At 39.9% G+C, this 14,852-nt stretch overlaps 1 protein-coding gene across 1 annotated transcript in view; it reads left to right on the plus strand.

The window, feature by feature from the left end:
* Positions 1 to 14,102, plus strand: part of DDX10 (DEAD-box helicase 10) — a 359,790-nt gene extending 345,688 nt beyond the window's left edge. Inside the window, exon 18 of the mRNA XM_074981972.1 lies at positions 13,454 to 14,102. Within this exon, the coding sequence (XP_074838073.1) occupies positions 13,454 to 13,643 (190 nt within the window). The 3' untranslated portion in view covers positions 13,644 to 14,102. The remainder of the gene's footprint in view (positions 1 to 13,453) is intronic.
* Positions 14,103 to 14,852: the final 750 nt, after the last annotated feature.

Below are 14,852 nucleotides of genomic sequence, written 5' to 3' on the forward strand. Positions count from 1 at the left end.
AGAAAAGTTTAGAGCATGAGCTTTCGTGAGTTAACTCACTTCTTCAGCATCTTCTTCTGTTAGTCTATAAGGTGCCACAGGACCCTTCGTTGTTGCTGTGGTCAGGAAAGCTCTTTACACGTCATTTTGAGGCAGTGGTGTTAGGCCAGTTTTGTGCTGTGCCATCAGAGAGGAGGGTAGAACACAAGAATCCTGAAGTGATGCTTAGTACAGTAATACAGGGGCCTTTAGCAGTCTGGGGAGTGCATAAATAAAAAGTGTTAAATATTACTTACCTTCCTGTTGGGCAAATTGTTCCATTCATATTGTCATATTTATTCCTGGGATTAGGTAGATTCTCGTTTGTATTTTCTAAATTTGAGATTTTTTTTTGTTTTTTATTGCATCCTGTGAATACGTTTTGACTATTAGCAACAATCATAGTATTTCATTTTTAGAGCAAGATTGACTGTTTTGCTAAAAGACATAATTTATGTGAAATAGGAATTATTTGGGGAGAACCCTGTGGCCTCTATTGTGTAAGGAGTTAGACTAGAACAGTGGTTCCCAAACTTTTTGGCATCATGCCCCCCTTTTGACTTTTGAGAAACCCTCATGCCCCCACCTCTTCTTTACCATCATTGAACCCCCCTTTTAACAAAACATGCAATTCTTTTTTTAAGATAAACACAAAAACTTGGTATACAAATTTTATTTAAAATTAAATAAGCACAAATAGTTTTTCTTGGCCCAAAATTTAATAAAAACATAATTTAACATCAGAAATAGCAGAAACAAAATGAATTTAATGTGAAGGATGCTGCTGCGTTTTCTTCATGAGTTGGGAATCCTAGGTTTGAAAGATGAAAGTGCACAATGCGAATTGTTTTTGACATCTAGTCAATTTCTTTGTTTCATTTTTAATGTGACTAAACTTGGAAGGCTTTTTTCACAGAGGTACGTTGACGAAAATGGAAGAATAATACATAGCGCTTCTTCTTCTTCAATTTTGGATTACATTGGAAAATATTTTATCCAAAACACTCTCCAAGCTTGAGTTTTCGAAATTATCTTTCACACTTAAATCCTATTTTATTTCGAGAGTTTGTTCTGGCAACGAATCGACATCAGTGTTGAACGGACTGTGTAGTAATTTATGAATGGGGTTGCCAAAAAAGTTGTCTGCAAAATAGTAGATGAATTCAGAAGCGAGGGGGTCCAGATGAAATACAATTTTGTTCTTCACATCCTCTTTACAAAGTTCTTGGAAACCTTCATTTTCAGTAAGCGATGAAAATGTCAGCAAAGAGAAAAAGTTAGACGTCTGAGCTTGTGTTCAACATTTTCAAAGCTGTATTTTTACATATTTTGATGGCATTGTGGTGTGCTATAATGTTTGCAGCATTCTTTCCTTGCAGCTTCAAACTGAGGTTGTTCAAAGATTCAAAAATGTCCACAAGGGGTGTCCATGAAAATTGAAACTTTTGCTCTGTAGGTTCATGATATAACTCTTCTTTCTTCTGTTGCTTGAGGAAAATTTCCACTTTGTCTTTCAGTTTGAATAATCTTGAAAGCATGTTACAAGTACAGAGTGAGAGCCAAGCATTTCTGGAGTGCCATCCGTGTATATACCAACCAGTTTCCCCAAGAAAGCGTATTTTGTTCAAAAAAAAAAAAAAAGTCGGAAATAGTTTTATAACATCAGAATGTACACAAGCAACTGATAGCATTGTGCTACATCAGTGATATCATTGCACTGAATTGTGAAAAAAGGAGAAGCCAACACTGCCTCACAACTCGAAGTTGAAGATCTTTCACCAGATCATCGATGCGATGTTTCAGAGAATTGCCAGAAAGTGAAATTTATGACAGTTTTTTTCTTGCTCTCAACACCAAGCACAATATCAGCTGCTTTCAACAAGCAAGGCTTCACAAGAGTTTCTCAGATTACATGCGCTTTCTTGGCTTTAGTGATGAGCACTGACAGTTCATAAGATGCTTCTACCGCTTTGGCTGACACTTGATGAAAAGCTCCAGTAGTGTCCAGCTTCATGCATTTCAAATTTTGAAGTTTAGCAGTGAAAAACTTTTTTGGTTTGTCTGTCAAAGTGCTGTGGTTCTTCATCAAGTGTCACTCAAGATGACTAGGTCTCAAGGTGTCATTGCTGAGAACTCTGTAAAATACTACACGTTGAGAATGATCGATCCCATTTTTTCCATGACAGTGAAGCCATACTTAATGTAGTCTTCATCATACTTCCGCCTTTTAATCACGGCCATAATATGTTAATTAAAAAAACTATAAAAATAATTTTCCTGATTAGAATAAAATGGATGCAAGTTACTTTGATAAATTATCGTGAACATTTATTTACTACCACCATTATATACAGATGTGTGCTGCCTTATTTATACCCCGCCACCAGTAACCGCACAAGACCAGCTATCTACTCCTACAATAGAACAGTCTCAAACACTGTCATGAGCACGCAAGGAAGTTCAAAAAAGTTCCATTGCCTTCTACATCATTCTTTGGCCTCCACACTGACCTAACTGGTACCCTTACATGTTGAAAGGAAAAAAAAAAAATTGGTCTTTATGGGAACTGTTTTGTGTCAGGGGTCACTGACCCCCAGAAAAATAAGTCAGGGACCACACAAGAGATGCAAAAAACCGAACCAAAACAAAAACAAAAAACCCCAAGCTCCACTCATGTGGCCCCAACTGAGACACCTCCCTCCCTGGCACCCTAGCCTCGTTGAGGGGAGGATAGGTAGGACTGAGGTTCAAGGCCTCAGGCCAGATTAATTCTTCTGGGATTCCAAGGTTAGTGGAATTTGTGGGCCTCTCTACATGCTGAGGTGGGGCCAAAAATGAGGGATCCAGTGTGTGGGACAGGGCTGCCCGTGAGTGGGTTAGGGATGTGGTAGAAAGTATGGTACAGGAGGAAGCTGGGGGTAGGTGTCTGGCCAGGTGGTAAGGGGCAGGGGGTAGAGTGCTCTGGCCAGGTGGTAAGGGGCAGGGGGTAGAGTGCTGGTTGGGCCCTGGGCAGGGAGCTCATGGGGGTCTGGGCGGGTACTTGTGGGTGTCTGGGCACACTAGCGCCTACTCCTCCCCCCTCCCTGTCCGCGCAGGAAGGCAGCAGATGAAAGGAGATTGCCGGCGGGCAACAGCCCTGGCTTTTCAGGAAATGCGCTGGGCTGTCTGGGGAGGGGAAGCAGCTCACGTGCTTCCTGAGATGCCGGCTCTGGCGTGCAGCTGTGGGAGCTCCCCCCCGTGCCACAGCAAGCCATCACTCCCTCCATTTTTATAGGAAGTAACACCAGTGCAGGCTCTTTCTTGGGGTGGAGGGGATTGTCTCGGGGTGGGGAACTGGGTCGTCTCGTGCCCTCCCACCTCCGGAAAAATCTTCCCACCCCCAGTTTGGGAATCTGTGGACTAGAAGGTCACAATTGTGCCTTCTGCACTTGTACACCATCTATTACAGGTTTCCAGAAATGCAGCGTACTTCAGCTGTAATCTGATGTGTATAACCGAGATCAAATCTATGGGGAGTGAGGTAGGGGAAGGAGGAGAAGAGGGAAGTGTGAGATTGGGAGCCGGGACATTAAAAGAGGATGCGCTTAGGTTTCTGAAGAAAAGGAATGGGTAGAGAGGAAGGAGCTGGGGCTAGATAGTAACGGAACTGAATCTGAAAAGAAAGGTGGAGGGATTGGACTAGGGTGTAGGCTAACTGGAGGAGTCAGACCTGAGAAGTAGAGCAAGGTGGGAAAGGCTTTTCCCATCCCACAAAAACTGTTGAAATTTCAAAAAATATTCCCTTCTCCCTGCCCCACAAAACAGAAACCCTTTGGTTGTCCCACAGAGGAAGAGAGAGGGGCATCAATCCTAAAACAGCCAGGGACTTGAACCCACTTTGTTATATCCCAAGTGCCCCAACCATCTGCTTATTAGTTATTCTAGAGTGAGTCACCCACAGTCTTTCCTGCTGGAGCTGCTGTTCTTGAGATGTGGGTTCAAATCCCTGCTGCAAATAAAACAGGATGGGGAATTGAAGTTTCCTTTTCTTTCTGTCTCTGGCAATGACCAGAAATTCCATCCTGGACCTGAAAAAAAATCTTTCTGTTGAAAATTGACTTGAAACTGAGTTTCCCACAAAAAGTTTCGGTTTTGACAAATCAGCATTTTCCAACACAAAACTTTTTTTTTTCTTTCCAAACAGCTTGAAGGGGGAAGGAAATGATGAGGCGTGATAGACAATCACAGTTCAGGTCCTAAATAAGTGACTGACTTAGGTTGTTCTTAGTGAATTTTACCACTGTATGAGCAAGGCCATTATTGGAATACTGAGTCCCATTCCTTTAAAAAAAGTTAAAAATTGGAAGGGTTTCAGGAAAGAGCGACAACACTCTTGTAAGGTCTGGAAAACATGCCTTCTAGTGAGAGACTAATTATCAGTGCATTAACTCTTTCCAAGAGAAGGTTAAGAGATGACTTAATTATGATTTGGAAATAGCTACTTGGGGAAAAGTTTTCTGTTAGTAGAAGCCAATCTAGTTTACAAAGGCACAAAGAGATTCAGTGGTTGCAATCTGATACAAGAAAAATTCAGACTAAAAATAAGGTGTAGGTTTGTTTTGCTTAGCAGAGAAGGTAATTAATCATTGGAACAATCTCTTTCTAGCTAGAGACAAGGTGGATTTTCCATTAATTGAAATAATTAAATTAAGATTGATGAATTTCTAAAATATAAGCTCTAGCACAAACGAAAGATGAAGCTTGATGAAGGCAATCTCTTGGTGAAATGCTGTGGCCTTTGTTATTAAGGAGGTTCTGCTTCTGAACGTTAAGTGTGTGAAATTATGAAGGTGTACCTAAATAAGAGAGCCACATCATACCTGAATCTGCTGTAAGTAAAAGAGAGGTGGGCATATGGTTTTATAGTACGATTACAATATTAACTGGGTTGGCACCTCAATGGGAGCAATAAAGAGCATCTGCAACAAATGGTAAGGAGGGTAGACCAAGATTTGAAGCCTGGTGTCAGACTAAGCAGATGATGAGTCAATTTATTTGAGAGTCAGGTGGAGGTGGGAACTTTTTCATGGAAAATTTTCAGACACACTGTGCAGTGAGTTGTTGATGTTTTTAATTTCAAGTTTTATTTTTATAGTGTCTATGCAAAGTATGGAACGTATGGGGTCTTTGGAGGCTGGCTTTTTGTTTGTTTTTATTTTGTTTTTTGTTTTTATAATTAGTAAAGTACTTTGCAGATGTAGCCACCCTACCCTGGGTATTTGAATGAACTGCTAAATATAAATACAAAAGGAAAAACACCAAAAAGAACGGGTGCTTCAGAAACGTAGTGAACTTAACTGCACACAAAGTACTTAGGTGCTGCTGCTGTTCATTTAGTTTACTAAGGTCATCCAGGACAAGTAATGTAAGAGGCATGAAAAGCGAGTTGGTTCAGTTATTAAGAAAGCACAATGTACTGCCCTGAGTTATCTCCACCACCAAATCATTTTTAATACTTCCAGTAAAGTGGAGAGAATATTGAACGGCTGGTTTTGTTCTGTGTTCTCCATTTTTTTTTCCAGGCTCTAGTAATTCTACTGTAAGACAGATTCATCCTTTGGCTTCAGTGCCATTACACTCATAATGAAATACAAAGAGATTAATCTTCTCTTTTCCCTCTGTTATTTTGTTAAATCTGGTTTTAGAAGAGTTTTGATTTACGTCAATGTAATGACCAGTGGAGAGAGTAACATAACACAATATATTTTCATTACCATTACTATATGCTATAGTATTCTGACAATAAGTTGGAAAGAAGCTGCACTGGGCTTTATGGAAGGGACTGCAGTAATTAATTTTCATTAGGATTGTTGCCATACCCTTCTAAATTAAAATTTATTATATGGAAGAAAGTTTATGGAACATGTTTGATTAGCAAAATGCCAATACTTAAGGGATAAATTATTCTTAAATATTCTCAATTATTTTTTCTGAGCAGATTCATTCACTATTAACTTAGTTTCTTTAGGAAAGTTGAACTGCCAGGCATGCTGGAATCACCCAGCAGCTGGTTGACTGCACTGTACAGTAGGGTCGCAACGTTTGCAAAGGGTTCCATATTCGGAACCCTCACAAATGTTGATTTTCACAAACATGCGGGGCTCAGAGCCCCAGGGAAGCAGCGGCCATGGGCGATCCCCCCCCCCAGAGCCCCGGGGAAGTAGCGTTTGTGAATAATTGAATTCACAAATGTCGCCCTAGCGAATGTCGCAACCTTACTGTATTTACACAGGCAGCATTTCAGTGTAATGTTGTCAAACACACCTTGCAAGAAATACTATAGAAAATCTAACTACATACAATAGAGGGTTTTATCGGAGGCTTTCAGCGCATCACATTGTCATTACTTAAATAAGACAGTAATGTTTATGTGCTTGAAGCTGTACGTACCCCATTATTTCAAACAGTCCCTCTCGAAGCCTGTCCAATCTAAAGAATAGAGACTTTGTGTTGACAAGACATACTTAGAAATCTGAAGGAGATAATTGCTAGAAAAATTAACTCAGTTCCTGTGGCTGTCACCTGGTCACACCTTTGGAAAATATGTAGTAATTTCCCCCATTTTATAGGTAGTTAAACTGAGATGCTGAAAATTACTTGCTCAAGACTGCACAGCGAGTGACCATCATGATCAGAATTAGAGCTCCACCTTCTTGAATCCCAGTGTCCAGTGTTAGTAGTCATTTCAAAGATGTATTCATAAGCTGTGTGATTGTGTGCATATGTAGCAAGAACAACAAGACTGTTGTTGAAAAAACAACAAGAAGTCCTGTGGCACCTTATAGACTAACAGATATTTTAGAGCATAAGCTTTCGTGGGCAAAGAGTGTTTTTGCAGATACAGACCGACTACCCCTCTAATATAAAATGAAAGCACCCAATTTGTTGTGTGTGGGTTAATGCATATAAATGGTGGCCTACAGGAACTATTGTGCCCATCGCTGAAGTCTGCTATCAATACCTTGCTGCTGAGTAAATCATGCCATCAGGCTACCATGAAGCAGTGTGGGTCATTCAGGCTACTGCAGCAGTGAACAGCTGAACTATCAGTGCAAAGAAAGATTGCAGTCCAGCTGCACAGGCCAGTATCTCTCTCCCTTCCCATTTATAATATTTGGAAAGTGGGAACGTTCAGTGAGAGAATCTGTGTGGCGGGGGAGGGTGCATGAGTTGGCTGAACATGGCCCTGTATGAACATCTGCTTTGGGAGATGAATAAAGGCCCACATGAGGTCTTATTTTATCTAAACCAGTTGTCAGCATGGCTTGGTGTTCTCTTCAGCCCATCAGAAGCACAGCTATGAGAATCATCTTCCTAGCTTGGCAAACCAACATCACCCCCACTCAGTGTCTCCACTGCAAATTTAAATTTCTTCTTACAATCAAAGACTCAAGTGATTCCCAACCACTGCCAGGCACACACATCTTCCCTTATCAAACATTGTGTTGCTTCTGTTCTCTGCCGCACTAAAATTGCCTGTCTTGAGGTTCTCTTCAGCCAGTTCTCTCAGAAGGATCTTCATATTCCCTTCGTGACCACACCCCTAGTTTCTTCCCATGTTAGATTCCCTCCTTTTCCACTTTCCTTTCACTTGCCTATTCTCTCTCAGTTCTCCATTTAATAAGCAAACAAATAGGCTGCTGAGATGCACGTACTTTTTGAATCATGCCCCATTAACTATCAATATGCCTTTTCAGAAAGAAGAGTTTGGCTCAAGCTTAGCCTTCTGACAAAACTTTCCGTAAAAGCCTTTGTTTTGATGGTTTGGGTTATACAGAGACTGGAAAGTTTCACATAAAGTGTATTATGTAGTTAAGCTTTTTAGATAACAAGGTCTGAGCCTAATAGTATCTCCATCCAGTTTGAGGCATATTTTTATATTACAAGCCAGCTGCTTTCTTACACTGTACTATTTTTTCATTGTTTAAATTACTGAGATTGTTTTGAACTAGCATCCTCGCTGCAATATCAGTCAATTATGAATGCAGGCGAGGTTTCAAAGCCTATTCGAGTATTGAAAATAATTGGCAAAGCATCCAAGATTGTTTTTATTTAATTAGACTTTTAGCTTTATTCTTTTTAAAATCAACCCCCATGAACTGACCTAAGTGTACAATTGGTTCCTTGGAAAACCTTTGTGATTGACATTAGAATAAGTATATGTCCTGTCAATATACATTGTGTAGTATTTATATAGCACTTAAAGTATCCTAAGGACTGCAGAGGAGAAGTAGGTGAAGATCTGAGCTCCTCTCTCCCCACAAGAATTTATAAACCAAGTTTCAATAGCAAATATCTTAAAGGGGCACCTTCCAGGTTGAAAGAAACAAAATCACAGTAGATCTAAAGATTGCATTTTTAGAGGGCGTGATTCTGGAAAAAAAATGCTTTCCAACTTGAGTGCTGCAATATTGTTTAACTTTCCTCCTATACTCTACAGGGCAGACAGAATAAACTTAAGGTTCTTAGATTGTATGGGACATGGGTACACGAGTTTGTCTCTTGTGTTTCTTCTCCTTCTGTCTTCTTTTTTCATTTTAATGAGTAGGCAGAGGTTGACATCTGCAGTGTCTGTTCTCATCCTTTTTACATGGTAGGCAGACATACAGATCACACACCTGCAGCCTCAACACAATGAAGGCAAGACAGGCAGCAAAATAGAAACTTGGTCATTTTCTTTAGTCTAAGTTAGAAAAGGGAATATCATCCTGTAATACTGAGTGGTTTCTGGAGGTACTTGAGTTTTGTGGTATTTGGCTGTGCCACTCATATTTTGAGTCATTTTAATTATAAACCCTACTTCCAGAAGGTTTATAATGTAGGCATTTTAATGTGCCTTCAGTTTGTTGCACTTTCCAAAGAGATAACGTGTGCAGTTAAGGTTGGTCTGAAAATGTGAGCACAAATTTTGTTACTGGCAATCCAGAGGTGTCTGATTTGTAAGTTTTTTGTCTGAGGAGTCCAAAATACAATTGTGCCTCATAGTTGTGTGCAGTGTTGGTACACATTTGTGCTATTTATAACAAGTTACTTGGACTAAATATTATTTCTAAGTCTTTGAATTAGTGTATCATTGGGAAATTCTTAATTCCCTTAAAACAGAGGATGTGTTTTACAGTACTAGGCGTGACAAACTGCACTCACTCAGAAAAAGGCAAAACTGCCAACTAAACTTGCAGAATAATATTTGAGTTATTCATCTTCCCACATTAAGAACAATGTTTTCTAATGGTCTTTTTTGTACCGTGACCACAGTGTAGCGTTCCATGTTATTGCAGGCGGAGTTGGTAAAATTGCCTGATAAGGTTGCCCAGTGTTTCCCATTATAAAACCCCATTCTAGGCTGCTTGTATCTTTGCCAACTTTTAGCCATTTGGACTTAAATTTTGCATGCTGGGTGTGTTCCTCAGGCTGAAGTATATTGGAAATTTTCAGCCAAAACAGTTCAGGCATTTCTGAAAACAAGGGTTGGGTGGGAATACACTAAACTATTTCATATCCGCCAGCTCTGGGAATGGGAGGTTGCCAAATACTCAAATATTCTGGATAACAGAGAGTTATACCTAGCAATGTATAACACTAAAGAAAAACAGGATTAGATATTAAGAAACAAACACAAATGTATGTAGAGTACTTTGCTTACCAACAACAGTAGTATTGTACACTGTAAATGTATACTGGATTTGCTGTATTTATTTGTGTTTACTCTCACTATACTGTAGTTATGGAAAATGTAACTAAAATTTACTTATGGTTAAAATGCCAGTTATTTGAGGGTTGTGGATGATTGAATGTGGATATGAAAGAGTTTACTGCACATTGTTTTTTTCCCCGTCCCCTGAGGAGGAGAAAGCCCACTGATTCAAATGCAGCAGGGAACAAGAGGTAGATCTAAGGAGCCTGGTGGGTAGTTTGGGACAAGGAGCTTTGGATGGACATAGAAGAAGATGGGGAAGCTAGCATGGGGGGAGAAGAACAAGGTTGGGAGTTTGGGTAGGTAAGACTCAAACTGGCTGGGTGAAGGAGACTGGAAATAGGAACTGAGAAAATAGGTTGGGACTATCTAGAAAAGTGGTATTGTGACCATGTAATTAAAGACTGTATTGTAATGCCTACACACAAGGGTTGAATTAAAGTTGACCTTTTGCTTTTTGTAGGGGGTTGGTTGGCTGGTTTACTTGGTTTTGACATGTAATTTGGAATTTGTCCACCCAGCGTCTGAGTGTGGCAAATCAGTGCATGAATGTGTACAGCACTTCAGCATGTGACACACTTAACTGGCTGTGAGGACCTTGTTACCATGCACTAAACATTTCACAGTATGCATTTGTGTACTGCAGTCTCAAACAGCCCTATGTCCAAGGACACTGTGGAACTTTGAGTGCGTGCTAGCAGGGTCCAAGCATGGCAGATTTACAGCTGGGTTTGCCATGCGCTAACTGACTATATGGACAAGCTCTGATCTAGAGTCCAAGTGTGATGGATAGTTTAAAGAACATAGAAGAGACATGGTCCAGCCCCCAAGAGCTTTTATCTTAATTTAGATAAAACAGAAGTGTGCAGAGAAACAATGAGAAGGACAGGAGGAAGGGCGACGAGTTACAGTGGTGTGTGGTAACCTTGGTTATGTGCCACCTGGGTGGTCTCAGTGAGTCCATAAGACTTCCCCTCCTAACATGATACATTAGAGTTTATCACTAATGAGTGAAACACATTAATTTGACTTTGTGGGGAGGAGATGTACAGCACTAATATTATGGGAGCAAGGCAAGCAGTGGAGGATCGGAGGATGGGAGAGTTTGAAGAGAGCAGGGATATGAGGCAGGAAGAGCTACAGGTAAGTAAAGAGAGGTGTGAGCTGGTGATCTCTGCCCTCCTCTGAACACATCCACCAGCACTGGATGTGCTCAAGATCTACCCCTTTTCTGGAGCTGGGTTTGCATAACATCAGTGAGCATAAAACTCTTCTTCCTAAGCTTTCTCCACAAGGTTGTCTGTTCTTTGGGTCTCTTTGCAAGACGACTTCCAATGTTCCACACACCATAGTTTCCTACATCCTAGGGACACTAACTCTATGTCCTGTTTGCAGCTAACAAGGTTCACCCACCAATAGGAGCCTTAAATTGTAAACTCTGGGGAATGGACCATGTCTGCCCATGTTTATATAGCTCTAGATGGCCCCAGTACAACAGGAGCTATCTTTTAAAAAGGCTTCCCTGAAATACCTGATATTAGTGCTGACAACCCATGTGTTTTGAGTGGCAAGTAGTTGAGTCCTGGTGTCCCTGACTCTGGTTCCTTGCTTGGCAGAGAAGGGGTAGAAAGGATGGACAGGGAAGACCTACTCACATCCTGTTTTTCTGGCTTCTGCAAGCTGGTCCAGGGGCCTTCCAGAAGGAGTGGGCCCTTTCTAAAGGTTGCGAAAGGAGGGGGAGCATCTAAACTTGGAGCTTAGTAAGGAAATTATGCACGATATGAAATAGTTTTCCTAATGTACAGTGCTAAGAAGACCATTTGAAGTCAATGTGGATATATAAAAACCAGGAAAATTAAGCAAGGCTTGGGCTTTGTGCTTTAAATCTTTCTGGAAAGGCTTTGAACGTGTTTATGACTTTCCTTTCTGAACTTGTCTTTAATATTTGGAATTTATGTCATACATTAGTAGCAGCGGAGGAAAGAAATCTTAGTTAATGCCAGAACTCTAATCGTAATACTTCTCAGCGTGACTAGACATCACACCGAATGCTGCATGTGATGGTTTTATACATTGTGAGCTGCAGTGTCAATGCTCCGCAGTGTGATGGGGGAGAAAGTCAGGCGTGTGTCACCCTTACCTTGAGTTTCCTCGTGGGGTTCCTGCTTGGTTGTCACCAAGTTAATATACAGTTTGCATTTAATATTATTGGGTGTATTAACTGACCTAGCCAAAAAATGCCAGGTCTCCCTTTCCTCCCCTCCCCCAGGAAATGTTGGGTTGTGTTTATTTCAATTTGGAAAATTTCCCATTAAATGTATTTTATGAAAAAGTGAAATCAACATTTTATCCTGTTTTAGTTTTAAAAAACCAAATGTCCTAACAGAAAGCAAGTTTCCAAAGCTGATTATTTTCAGGTTTTGGCTTTGGTATTTCATTAAAAAACTGGAATATTTCTACCAAATTGTGTTGTCATGTCACAAAAATAATTCCCCCCCCGCCCCCCAAAAAAAAAAAAGTTGCAGCAACATTTAAACCAACTCTAATTTGACAATGGATGGCAGGTCTTTTAAAGCAATAGTACCTTCTGTGCTTAAAAGCACTTTGAAATGGTTGTGTGGAATACTGACCCAATCAGCTTCTCTGAGACTATTTTAACCACATCCATTTGTTCCTGATGCACCATGTAGAAACCTCACGTATTAACTTTTATTAGCTCAGAGAGAATTGGTGTAAAAGGATTATCATATCCAATGTAGGAACTTTGGGGAAAGTATGAAACACAAGAGCAATGTCTGAGTTTCTTATCCTCAGATGAAATTTGGTTACGTTTCGGAGGTACTTAATGTAACATTGTGCATGCCAGTCTCTGAATTAGACTATGGTGGTTCAAAGCCATAAGTGGTCTGGAGGGGGAAAATTACGGCAGTTGCACAACACCATTTTATTTGTCAGATCACCTTCTCCATATTTTAATTTTTAATCATTATTGCCAACCCTAAGATGAAATGCACTGCTGTTGCCCCTCTCCTTCTCTCGAGATGGTGACGCACTCTACTGATGTCTCTCATTACATGGTATACATAATTGTTCTCAGCTGGGTAGACAACAGAGCTTCTGAGCCCCGTTAGTATAAAATCCAACCTAGAAAAAGCTATTATAATATTTTAAGGTGTCTGAAAAATCCTGGTGCTGGATATTTCTCTTCCTGTCATCATAAAGGCCTGTGTAATAGTTTCCTGGGATTTATTTCTAGGGGAAATATTTTTAAAACATCAAATGGGCCTCCAAATCAAACCCTGTGTCCCCACTCTCGAATGTTGTGGAAGCTTGGATTCTTCTCTGGATGACAAGTCTAACATTGTGACTGCTGTCTGGGTCAGTTGACATATCACTAATCAACTTTCCCAAGTTTTCTATTACTATAGAGCAAAGCAGGTATTCTCAGAAGCCAGTATTGATTTCTTTATATATTTAACCAATTACCTACTAAATACACAACAACACATTCACTTCTGTGTGAAAAGGATTCTAATTTAAACATTCAGAGTTCATCTAATTCCATTGCTATCCCCTTCTGAATAGTAACTTTGTTTGCCTCTTCCCCGGCCAAAAATTTGCCTTGTGCCAGTGACTTGTTTGATTGCATAATGCGATTGATTACCAGAGTTGTTAAAAAGAGTAATTGATTTGTTTCTGCAGTGAGTGTGCAGAGAAGAACAGAACAAGGAAGAGAAGCAATAGCAGCGATAAAGTTGCAGCTGAAGAAATGCCACTGGGAAGGAAGAAAGCTAAACTCCATGATGAGGACTCTTTTGTGCCATTAGATACTGGGCTTTCTCTGGCAGAGGATGAAGAGCTCGTACTACATCTGCTCAACAGTCACAGATAATTATTCCCCCCCCATTTATTTTTCTATGTCATCTTTGCTCTTATGTTGGAAGTCTGCATAAAATCAATCTGGCGTCAGAGCGAATGGGTATCTGTGGACATTGATAAATGAGTTTCATGCACAATGGACTTGCCAGAGATCAGCTAGTCAATTGTATACAAGGTTTTTCCTTTCCATGGTGCATATTCGGGGTGGTTGGGTTTGGATTATAAAGATTTTCCCACCTAGTTTTCCAATCTAAATCCCCTGATGACATTTTGTTAGCACATTTGTAATGGAAAAGCTCCAACTTTGATGTATTTGTTGTATCTGTCTTTGTAAAATTTAAGCTTGCTTCAAATACAAAAGCCTACTGTGCTCCGCTTTGAATTTTTCTTGATTTTTTTTGGCAGATTTGTGATATCAAAATATAAACAAGGTAGAATAAAAAGTATTAAAATAAATATTTTTACAAGCTCATATGGTGACCAGAAATTACTTATGAAATAAAATGCAGGTTTGTTTTTATTACAGGCAATACACATTTCTTTAAAAGCTTTTAAAGTTTTTTTTAGATAAATTATGTTTATATCTCTTTAGCTTCATTGGGAAAACAATTAAACTTGTCCAGCCAGTTCAGCTTTCCATTTATACTTCCAATTCCGTCAGCTTTGTTGCACCAATCATAAAAAGAAAAAAGGAAAAGAGAATATTCTTCAACAGCCTGGCAGACAAGAACAAAATGCTGTTTTCCGAGAGCCAAGACGCAAGATGCCATTCTAAGAGCATGTCTACGCTAGATGGCTGTATGTGCCACAGCCAGTTGCTGAAAGTTAGGCAGTGTAAACACAGTTGGCCTTTTGTCAACAAAAAACTTCCACACCCTGTGAGTGATGTTTTCTTTTTTTCATGGTGGATTGATTTAAGTCATGGAGATTTAAATCAAGTTACCAAAAAAGCTAAGACTGACTTTGCTTAGAGTGCACTTAATTTTGTAGTAAGTGCTATTGAACTCACTGGCACTTCTGTTTTTGGGAAAACAAGTATAGAATGGGGTTCCCTTAGAAAAGCTGAGTTATGCTGAAGTAACATAGAGAATAGTATGGGAATACTATGGCATCACCATTATGGTCTGTAGCCATGATGCTCCAAAATAAGGGGCATATATTACGTAATATAAGATATGAAAATTACACTTGGCAACTGGTAACTCTAGATTTCTCATACTGC

This window comes from Carettochelys insculpta, chromosome 1 (genome assembly GCF_033958435.1).
Source record: "Carettochelys insculpta isolate YL-2023 chromosome 1, ASM3395843v1, whole genome shotgun sequence".
NCBI lineage: Eukaryota > Metazoa > Chordata > Testudines > Carettochelyidae > Carettochelys > Carettochelys insculpta.